Genomic DNA, 11973 nt, shown 5'->3' with positions numbered 1-11973 from the left:
AGCAGATACAGGTATCTAGGCTTTGAGGTTCCACTACTTGGACCTGTTGTAACGAGACTTTGTCACCAATACAAAGAAAGGCTGAGAGCACTTAGAGTTGTGGCAGGTTTTCATCCCAGGTATGGAGCTAATGTTAAAATTGTGAAAATGATGCATCTTGCTTATATTAGATCATTGGTTGATTATGCGGCGCCACTACTTGCACTCGTGTCTGACTGGAAGCTTGGAGGGCTGGAAAAACTGCAAAACGAAGCAATGAGGATCATCCTAGGATGCCCTCGTACTGCCAAAATTTTAAATATGCGGAAAGAACTTAATATTCCAAGCATTAGAGATCGTGTTACTGAAAGAAATATAAACAAAACCACTGATCATAAACAAAAGCGCTGATTATAAACAAAAGCACTGATTATAAACAAAACCACTGATCCTTATTGGGGTCAATATGCTTAGGCTAGCCCATTCAAACCCCTGCACAGAAGCCCTCCAAACTTTCCTCAGCACTGGTGAACATCCTTCCAGATGGATCGAAAAAACTGGAACCGACCTCCGCATGAACCAGCTACATGATCTGTATCAAGTTAGACAACAGAGACATTTCCCTGCTCCATGGGATATTACCCCATTCCAAACTACCATTCCTCCATTTCCCCCCAAAACTCTTCTTAAATCACAACCAAAGCTTCGTCTTGAAGCCAAACATGATGCCTTAAGCTGTATTGATAACTTAGTCACACAGAACACTCTTTCACAAATTATTTACGTCGATGGTTCTGTTCACCAGTCCACTGGTGCAGCTGGTAGTGCTGCTGTTGTCACACAGAGTGATGGCTCTCATAAAGAAATTGGAGCACGCATCAATAACTGGGCCTCTACCCTTCAAACAGAACTGTTTGCCATACTCCTTGCACTCAAATGTGTCCATGTATCTAAGGTTGACACTTTAATTGTAACTGATTCTCTGTCATCCATAAATGCTCTCAACTCATTAAGTATAAATTGTGGCATGCTTGTGTCAGAAGCCAGACATAGGTATGGTAAGATTGTGGACAGTGGAGTCAGAGTGCACATGCTGTGGATTCCATCTCACATTGGTCTTCAGATGCATGATAGAACTGATAAATTGGCTAAGCTGTATGCTTTCAAAGAGGGGGTAGATTACAATCTTGGGTTGTCAGTTAGCAGTTTGAGAACAATAATACGAAAAGAACTTCAAATGAACTTTATTGACTTAAGACTTAGGGAGATTGACACAAGACAGTCCATCTATCATCATTCCATCATGCAGGAGGAGCCACATGTCTGGTGCATCCAACAAGATAAGCAGACTCTTGGATGTCACTGCTGCCCGGCTCCGGCTGGGTTACAAGTATCTATGGCAGGTTAAATCACCACCACCAGATGTAGACCAAACGAAATGTAAACTTTGCCAGATGGACTATTGTCACACCTTGCGTCATTATGTACTGGAGTGTGATCAAATTAATGAATTTAGAAACAACTCACTCAGAAATGTTCAAGAAATGGCAAAGTATTTTATCCACAGTAGTATATTACAGACCATTCTGGAGAAATACCCTGACTTTGCTAGCTGTAAATAATGCATTACCATGTACTCACCTATTTGTACTCACCTATTTGTGGTTGCAGGGGTCGAGTCCTAGCTCCTGGCCCCGCCTCTTCACCGGTTGCTACTAGGCCCTCTCTCTCCCCGCTCCATGAGCTTTATCAAACCTCGTCTTAAAACTGTGTATGGTTCCTGCCTCCACTACGTCATTTTCTAGGCTATTCCACTGCCTTACAACTCTATGACTGAAGAAATACTTCCTACTATCTCTCTGACTCATTTGTGTCTTCAACTTCCAATTGTGGCCTCTTGTTTCTGTGTCCCCTCCCTGGAACATCCTGTCTTTGTCCACCTTGTCTATTCCACGCAGTATTTTATATGTCGTTATCATGTCTCCCCTGACCCTCCTGTCCTCCAGTGTGGTCAGGCCGATTTCCCTTAATCTTTCCTCATAGGACATTCCCCTTAGCTCTGGAACTAACCTTGTCGCAAACCTTTGTACTTTCTCTAGTTTCTTGACGTGCTTTATCAAGTGCGGGTTCCAAACAGGTGCTGCATACTCCAGTATGGGCCTGACATACACGGTGTACAGTGTCTTGAATGATTCCTTACTAAGGTATCGGAATGCTGTTCTCAGGTTTGCCAGGCGCCCATATGCTGCAGCAGTTATCTGATTGATGTGTGCTTCCGGAGACATGCTCGGTGTTATACTCACCCCAAGATCTTTCTCCTTGAGTGAGGTTTGCAGTCTTTGGCCACCTAGCCTATACTCTGTCTGTGGTCTTCTGTGCCCCTCCCCCATCTTCATGACTTTGCATTTGGCAGGATTAAATTCGAGAAGCCATTTGCTGGACCAGGTGTCCAGTCTGTCCAGGTCTCTTTGAAGTCCTGCCTGGTCCTCATCAGATTTAATTCTCCTCATTAACTTCACATCATCTGCAAACAGGGACACTTCTGAGTCTAACCCTTCCGTCATGTCGTTCACATATACCAAAAATAGCACTGGTCCTAGGACCGACCCCTGTGGGACCCCGCTCGTCACAGGTGCCCACTGTGATACATCATTACGTACCATGACTCGTTGTTGCCTCCCTGTCAGGTATTCTCTGATCCATTGCAGTGCCCTTCCTGTTATATGCGCCTGATGCTCTAGCTTCTGCACTAATCTCTTGTGAGGAACTGTGTCAAAGGCCTTCTTGCAGTCCAAGAAGATGCAATCAACCCACCCCTCTCTCTCTTGTCTTACTTCTGTTATTTTATCATAAAACTCCAGAAGGTTTGTGACACAGGATTTGCCTTCCGTGAATCCGTGCTGGTTGGCATTTATACTCCTGTTCCGTTCCAGGTGCTCCACCACTCTCCTCCTGATAATCTTCTCCATAATTTTGCATACTATACACGTCAATGACACAGGTCTATAGTTTAGTGCCTCTTTTCTGTCTCCTTTTTTAAAAATGGGAACTACATTTGCCGTCTTCCATACCTCAGGTAGTTGCCCAGTTTCCAGGGATGTGTTGAAGATTGTGGTAAGTGGCACGCACAACATATCTGCTCCCTCTCTAAGGACCCATGGGGAGATGTTGTCTGGTCCCATTGCCTTTGAGGTATCGATGTCCCTTAGCAGTTTCTTCACCTCCTCCTCATCTGTATGTATGTCGTCCAACACTTGTTGGTGTATTCCTTGCTGGTGTCCCCATCTGGTCTGTCCCCCCAGAGTCCTTCCTGTCTCTACTGTAAATACTTCCTTAAATCTCGTGTTGAGCTCCTCACATACCTCTTGATCGTTTCTTGTGAGTTCTCCACCTTCTTTCCTCAGCCTTATCACCTGGTCCTTGACTGTTGTCTTCCTCCTAATGTGGCTATACAGCAGTTTCGGGTCAGATTTGACTTTCGATGCTATGTCGTTTTCATACTGTCGCTGGGCCTCCCTCCTTATCTGTGCATACTCGTTTCTGGCTCTTCTACTAATCTCCTTGTTTTCCTGGGTCCTATGCCTCCTGTACCTTTTCCATTCTCTGTTGCACTTAGTTTTTGCCTCCCTACACCGGGTAAACCAAGGACTCGTTTTGGTCTTCCTATTATTTCTGTTTCCCTTGGGAACAAAACTTTCCTCTGCCTCCTTGCACTTTGTTGCCACATATTCCATCATCTCGTTTACTGATTTTCCTACCATTTCTCTGTCCCACTGAACCTCCTGCAGGAAGTTTCTCATACTTGTGTAGTCCCCCCTTTTATAGTTCGGCCTGTTCCCTTCAGTTCCTGTTACCTTCTCCACTTGTAACTCTACTATATAGTCAAAACTCAGAACCACGTGATCGCTAGCTCCAAGGGGCCTCTCGTAAGTGATGTCCTCAATGTCTGAACTGCTCAGGGTGAACACAAGATCCAGTCTTGCTGGCTCATCCTCCCCTCTCTCTCTGGTTGTGTCCCTGACATGTTGATGCATGAGGTTTTCAAGTACCACATCCATCATCTTGGCTCTCCATGTTTCGGGACCCCCATGTGGCTCCAGGTTTTCCCAGTCGATCTCCCTGTGGTTGAAATCGCCCATTACCAGTAACTTTGCTCTGCTCGAGTGAGCTCTTCTTGCCACCTCAGCCAGTGTGTCCACCATCACTCTGTTGTTTTCTTCGTACTCCTCTCTTGGCCTCCTGCAGTTCTGTGATGGGTTATACATCACTCCAATGACTACTTTATGTTCTCCGGACTGAATTGTACCTACAATGTAGTCTCTTTCTCCAATCATGTTCATGCCTTCCATTTCCTCAAATCCCCATCGGTGTTTTATGAGCAGTGCAACCCCTCCTCCCCCTCTACTCCTTCTATCTTTCCTCAGGTGTCATCTGCAAAGGAAGACACGGTGCTGTGGCTTACATCCCTGTTTATGTCAGATAAGGAGCAGGATGGGAGCGAGTACTGTGCCTTGCGGAACGGAGCTTTTCACAGTAGCCGCCTCAGACTTTACTCTGTATACTACTACTATTGTGTTTTATTTGTTAAGAAATTATAGATCCATCTACCGACTTTTCCTGTTGTTCCTCTATCACGCATTTTGTGCGCTATTACACCATGGTCATACTTGTCAAAGGCTTTTGCAAAGTCTGTGTATATTACATCTGCATTTTTTATATATTTTTTTTTATTTTTATCTTTTAGAGCATCCAGGACCTCGTCATAGTGGTCCAGTAGTTGGGACAGGTAGGAGCGACGTGCTCTAAACCCATGTTGCCCTGGGTTGTGTGATTGATGGGTATCTAGATGGGTGTTGCTCTTGCTTCTTAGACCCCTTTCAAAGATTTTTATAATATGGGATGTAAGCGCTATCGGTCTGTATTTCTTTGCTTTTGCTTTACTGTCCCCTGTTTTTGGAGCGGGACTATGTCTGTTATTTTTAGCAGCTGTGGGACGACCCTTGTGTCCATGCTCCCTCTCTGTGGGATGCTATAAGCACATGATAGGGGTTTCGTGGACAATCCCAGGATATTTCCGTTTTAACAACTACTTGGTTTAAGAGCTACGTAATTCAACAAACTGCTACGTGGTGTAACAACTACGTAGCTAAACGTGCACTTGTTCTAAGAAATATCCGGGTTTAACATGCAACTACGTGATTAAACAACTACATAGTTCACTAGCTACACATTTTAAGTTAAGACTGTGTGGTTTAACAAGCAGTTGTTTAGGTCAAGGGAACTGCTATGTTTGTCGTCAGAATGGCACAGGGTCGATGAAGTGGATACGGCCCTGGGAGACCTCTGCTCTGCACGCATCTTGCTGAATACGACCTTCGTTGACCTCTGCTCTGCACACACCTCACTCTGAACACGACCCTGGGAGACCTTTACTCTGCATGCACCACATGTTGTTGGTATATTCTGCCACTTCGTTACCACACCTCGCTGATGCCTCTTATACACTTTTACCCAACTATTATGATTTGCTCGAGGAAGATCTCGGCTTCACGTTGATCAAGACCATCGATCCGTAATTCTGGCCAGAAAAGCTGAAAGCCGCATTTTTCGTTGCCTATGAAACATTGTTTTTAGTAGAGGTAATAGGCAGTTAAGTGTATGGGGGGACGGGGTTGAACCAGTCATTCCTACCAACCTGTATTGGGACCTAGACCATTTCACAGACCTCGCATCGTCATCTGTGCATTATTACTGTCGGGGATTAACTGAATTGTTCTTCATAGTCTCAGTAATAACTCTGGGTTCATAGTCATAATAAACTATGTTCCGGAGATAGTCCACAGGATGGGTAATGAGTATTGTTGTTGACTATTTCGAAGTGTGTCATCGTCTCTACTCTGTTGTACTTACAACTAACTGGTTTGATTGTTATAGCAGCAAAGTGAACGTATCCTAGTACGCCTTAGTAATATGTCCAGCTGGGGCAAAATTGAGTTAGGACATCCACCCATAGTCATGTTTAATCTGATCTTGAGTTTGTGGTACCTCCTGACTGAACGTGTAAGTAACGCTGTTGTAATTTTAGTATGGTTTAGAAAGACACGTAAGCAAACACTATGACATATTTACTAGAAAACGTTTCGGTCCTGGGACCTTGATCACTTCTGATCAAGGTCCCAGGACCGAAACGTTTTCTAATAAATATGTCATAGTGTTTGCTTACGTGTCTTTCTAAACCAACTTGTCGGTATTTATTATCAAGGTTTATACCAATTCTAGTATAATAACCTGTTCTAACTTTCTGTTCATCCTTGCTCGATGATTATAGAATTAAAAATATTAAAGAACTGAAACTGCAACAATTTTATTGCCGTTCATCCACAAGAAACAAAAGTTTATCTGATAACATGTAATGTGTAATTAGTGAAGTCTACCACGAATATCGTCTACTAGAAAAGAACACACACCTTAACAATTGAATATCGTCGTTCTAATTAATCAGAGTGCTAGTACGAGAATAGTCGCTTTCAGTCAATACCCAAATATTTTCTTATGACTCATTAACCAGATCTTCGACAGATAACCGACCACATCCAACAACCGGCACCGTCTTCTTTGGAGCGACCGACCCCCGTTTGGCCCTCTCCGTGGCTGCTGACCACCGCATCCATGCAGCTCTCAATTGTGGTGCCCTGGTGAGCTACTTCTCTTCCTTATTTTTTTTTTGTGTTTAAATTCACATAAAATAATAATAACTAGATGTATCCATGTGATGCATAACCCCAGCCCCCTGTGCCTCGATGCAAGCGATTTGAATAGTGCAGCGTGCAGTATGAGTTTGTAATAAAGTTAAATATTATTTGAGGTATTACACTTCAGTGCCTTCTGGCAATCTGGTATTTAAAGCAATGATCATTTTATTTGAATAATTCCTGCCCATGACTGGAATTCATAAATGAAACTAAGAATTCAGTTCTCTTTACATTCAGGACCTTTTTTCAGAGGTCCTGAATATACTGAATGTGAGTACCATTAAACTTTACTTTTTTGAGATATTAGAATATATGTTTACACGGAACCATTATGTATTACTATATACCATACACCACATAAGTCTCACGAGGCCGCCTCTACCAGGGGTGCTCACCACTCACCTCGTACAGCCCGAGGCAGCAGCTAGACCAGGACCTGGACGACGCTATGAAGCGACTCTGCAACACTTCCGTCACCCTGAAGAACGACAACACCCTCGTCATCAACTCTATCTTCAAATGGTTCAGCTCAGACTTTGCTGACTCTGAGGCCCTCACTCTCAGGTGGGTGGTTGTCTCTTATAATCTCTGGAAATTTAATTTTCTCGTTTTTTATATCATTCTTCCCACATGTATAATTGTTTCATTCCAGAAGATCGCTTGTCGTATGTTTCTTTCATATCTATTATTATTATTATTATTATTATTATTATTATTATTATTATTATTATTATTATTGTACGTATAATGAGTTCGTATATGTTTGGTACAATTTGGCAAGGAAATGTGGCTTATTTTTTTAACTGTTGTGATAGATTTAAATGATTATGGTGGTGGCGTAGCTGATACTGCCGGCCATATATTTTTATAGGTGTTGTACGGGGCCACATCAACCCCCTCCACGCTTATATATCAACAAGCAACATCTGTTGGTACAAATTAGTAAATAAATGTAGCATACCGTTGTTAACATGTTGCACTGCAACTGTTAAAGTTGGAAGTTGGAAAGACAGTTTTAGCAGAAGACGAGTCAGTAGGATGGCTGTGATCTCTAACGTGACAGAAGAGAACACTGCAATGCAGATGATAATGCTGCTTACTACATAACTGCACAGGGGATACACAGACGAAAATTGGCGTAATTATATGTAAACATGCTCAGAAATAACCCATATGGTAGAAGAAACCCAGATAATTAATTGATCTGTATATTTCGACCCCCTCCCGGGGTTCCAGAAGGGGGTTGAAATATACAGATCAATTAATTTTCTGAGTTTCTGTCACCATGTGGGATATGATTGAGCACTGACAAGTGTTGATGACACTTTCATTAGTTATTCATATGTAAACATTTTTATGTTCGAACAAGAATCTCCGCTCTCCTCCTAGGCAGTAGCCAAACAAACCCTGGGCAACCAACTGATGCTAGGCTGTTGAATGCCATAGCCGGGAGCTATGTGTTGTTGTGTTGTTGAATTTCATCAATCCACCTAAATGCCACAAACACGAGAGATATTTTAGGATGTATAGACAGTGATTATGTATGAGTGATGGTGAAATATTTGAATGATGAAAGTTCATTGTTTTTGGGTCACCCTGCCTCGGTGGGAAACGGCCGACGTGTTTTATATATATATATATATATATATATATATATATATATATATATATATATATATATATATATCTATATATATATATATATATATATGTGTGTGTGTGTGTGTGTGTGTGTGTGTGTGTGTGTGAGATAAAGCGTTCTGACAACCGGTAAATTGAAGAATGAGACACTTATGTAACATATGGGACTCTTTATTGAGGAAACGTTTCGCCACACAGTGGCTTCACCAGTCCAGCATTGAGGGACGGAACACACACATTATATATAATATATATATATATATATATATATATATATATATATATATATATATATATATATATATATAAACACTGATCTCTGGCTGAAGGAGACTCGAACCTACGAACCTTGGAACAAGGTACGCAGTGCTATACCATTCTCACCACACTGGACCAATACCTTGGTCCAGTAAGCCTTCTCTGTAAGCCTTCTCCCTGAAAGCTGGCTGCCTTGGATCAACGTCTAGCGCAAGCTGGACGCCAAGGTATTGGTCCAGTGTGGTGAGAATGGTATAGCACTGCGTACCGTGTTCCAAGGTTCTTAGGTTCGAGTCTCGTTCAGCCAGAGATCAGTGTTTGTGTATATTTCGCCTGCTCTTGCGAATTCCTTGCATTGTTAAAATCTCTAGTAAGGCTGATGCATGCAGGGGATGAGATGAAAAGCTGTAAGCCTTCTCCCTGAAAGCTGGCTGCCTTGGATCAACGTCTAGCACAAGCTGGACGCCAGGGTATTGGTCCAGTGTGGTGAGAATGGTATAGCACTACGTACCGTGTTTCAAGGTTCGTAGGTTCGAGTCTCGTTCAGCCAGAGATCAGTGTTTGTGTATATTTCGCCTGCTATTGCGAATTCCTTGCATTTTTAAAATCTCTAGTAAGGCTGATGCATGCAGGGGATGAGATGAAAAGCTGTAAGCCTTCTCCCTGAAAGCTGGCTGCCTTGGATCAACGTCTAGCGCAAGCTGGACGCCAAGGTATTGGTCCAGTGTGGTGAGAATGGTATAGCACTGCGTACCTTGTTCCAAGGTTCGTAGGTTCGAGTCTCCTTCAGCCAGAGATCAGTGTTTATATATATATATATATATATATATATATATATATGTGTGTGTGTGTGTGTGTGTGTGTGTTCAGTCCATCAATTCTGGACTGGTGAAGCCACTGTGTGGCGAAACGTTTCCTCAATAAAGATTCCCATATGTTGCATAAGTGTCTCATTCCTCAATTTACCGGTTTTCATTCACAGATAATCATTGTCTTTTCAGAGGTGCCCAGATATGACAGTTCAGATGTCATTCCAAATAGCCAGTATCTTAAACCCCTCCTTTAAAGTGCAGCCATTGGACTTTCCACCTCCAGGACTCAAGTCCAGCTAACCGGTTTCCCTGAATCCCTTCACAAAATATTACCCTGGTGTGTTTATGTGATTGTGTAGCAAAATGAGATTTCACAATCGCATTAGAATAGTGAATGTGTAATAATAATAATAATAATAATAAGTAGTAGGTTGGTAGACAGCAACCACCCAGGGAAGTACTACCGTCCTGCCAAGTGAGTGTAAAACGAAAGCCTGTAATTGTTTTACATGATGGTAGGATTGCTGGTGTCTTTTGTCTGTCTCATAAATATGCAAGATTGCAGGTATATCTTGCTACTTCTACTTACACTTAGGTCACACTCCACATATATGTACACGTTTATTTATACACACTCATCTGAGTTTTCTTTGATTTTATCTTAATAGTTCTTGGTCTTATTATTTTTCCTTTTATATCCATGGGGAAGTGGAATAAGAATCTTTCCTCCGTAAGCCATGCGTGTTGTAAAAGTCAACTAAAATGCCGGGAACAATGGGCTAGTAACCTCTTTTCCTGTAAATATTACTAAAAAGAATAAGAAGAAAAATTGTCAAAGTGGGAAGTCTGAATGTGCGTGGATGTTGTGCAAATGATAAGAAAGAGATGATTGTGGATGTTATGAATGAGAAGAAGCTGGATGTCCTGGCTTTAAGTGAAACAAAGCTGAAGGGGGTGGGAGAGTTTCAGTGGAGAGGAATAAATGGAATTAGGTCAGGGGTTTCAAACAGTTAGAGCTAAAGAAGGAGTAGCAATAATGTTGAAGGATAAGCTATGGCAGGAAAAGAGGGACTATAAATGTATAAATTCAAGGATTATGTGGAGTAAAATAAAGATTGGATGTGAAAAGTGGGTTATAGTAAGTGTGTATGCACCTGGAGAAGAGAGTAGTGTAGAGGAGAGAGAGAGATTTTGGGAAATGTTGAGTGAATGCGTGGGGAGTTTTGAATCAAGTGTGAGAGTAATGGTGGTTGGGGATTTCAATGCTAAAGTGGGTAAAAATGTTATGGAAGGAGTAGTAGGTAAATTTGGGGTGCCAGGGGTAAATGTAAATGGGGAGCCTTTAATTGAGCTATGTGTAGAAAGAAATTTGGTAATAAGTAATACATATTTTATGAAAAAGAGGATAAATAAATATACAAGGTATGATGTAGCACGTAATGAAAGTAGTTTATTAGATTATGTATTGGTGGATAAAAGGTTGATGAGTAGGCTCCAGGATGTACATGTTTATAGAGGGGCAACTGATATATCGGATCATTATTTAGTTGTAGCTACAGTTAGAGTAAGAGGTAGATGGGAAAAGAGGAAGGTGGCAACAACAAGTAAGAGGGAGGTGAAAGTGTATAAACTAAGGGAGAAGCAAATTCGGGTGAGATATAAGCGACTATTGGCAGAAAAGTGGGCTAGTGCAAAGATGAGTAGTGGGGGGGGGGTGGAAGAGGGTTGGAATAGTTTTAAAAATGCAGTATTAGAATGTGGGGCAGAAGTTTGTGGTTATAGGAAGGTGGGGGCAGGAGGAAAGAGGAGTGATTGGTGGAATGATGAAGTAAAGGGTGTGATATAAGAGAAAAAGGTAGCTTATGAGAGGTTTTTACAAAGCAGAAGTGTTATAAGAAGAGCAGAGTATATGGAGAGTAAAAGAAAGGTAAAGAGAGTGGTGAGAGAGTGCAAAAGGAGAGCAGATGATAGAGTGGGAGAGGTACTGTCAAGAAATTTTAATGAAAATAAGAAAAAAATTTGGAGTGAGTTAAACAAGTTAAGAAAGCCTAGGGAAAGTATGGATTTGTCAGTTAAAAACAGAGTAGGAGAGTCAGTAGATGGGGAGAGGGAGGTATTAGGTAGATGGCGAGAATATTTTGAGGAACTTTTAAATGTTGAGGAAGAAAGGGAGGCGGTAATTTCATGCACTGGCCAGGGAGGTATACCATCTTTTAGGAGTGAAGAGGAGCAGAATGTAAGTGTGGGGGAGGTACGTGAGGCATTACGTAGAATGAAAGGGGGTAAAGCAGCTGGAACTGACGGGGTCATGACAGAAATGTTAAAAGTAGGGGGGGTGGGACAGTGTTGGAGTGGTTGGTATTTTTATTTAATAAATGTATGAAAGAGGGGAAGGTACCTAGGGACTGGCGGAGAGCGTGTATAGTCCCTTTATATAAAATGAATGGGGACAAGAGAGATTGTAAAAATTATAGAGGAATAAGTTTACTGAGTATACCAGGAAAAGTGTACGGTAGGGTTATTATTGAAAG

The 11973-nt window shown here is 41.9% G+C and overlaps 1 protein-coding gene across 1 annotated transcript in view; it reads left to right on the top strand.

Annotated features, from left to right (window-relative positions):
• LOC128700089 (uncharacterized) overlaps positions 1-11973 on the top strand; it is a 78255-nt gene that overhangs the window by 16825 nt on the left and 49457 nt on the right. Inside the window, exons 5-6 of the mRNA XM_070098786.1 lie at positions 6559-6674; positions 7117-7295. Coding sequence (XP_069954887.1) covers positions 6559-6674; positions 7117-7295 — 295 coding nt within the window. The remainder of the gene's footprint in view (positions 1-6558; positions 6675-7116; positions 7296-11973) is intronic.

The sequence above is a fragment of the Cherax quadricarinatus genome, chromosome 64, assembly GCF_038502225.1.
Source record: "Cherax quadricarinatus isolate ZL_2023a chromosome 64, ASM3850222v1, whole genome shotgun sequence".
NCBI classification, from domain to species: Eukaryota; Metazoa; Arthropoda; class Malacostraca; order Decapoda; family Parastacidae; genus Cherax; species Cherax quadricarinatus.
The sequence above is the reverse complement of the archived record's forward strand: the minus strand, read 5'-3'. Positions and strand labels throughout refer to the sequence as shown.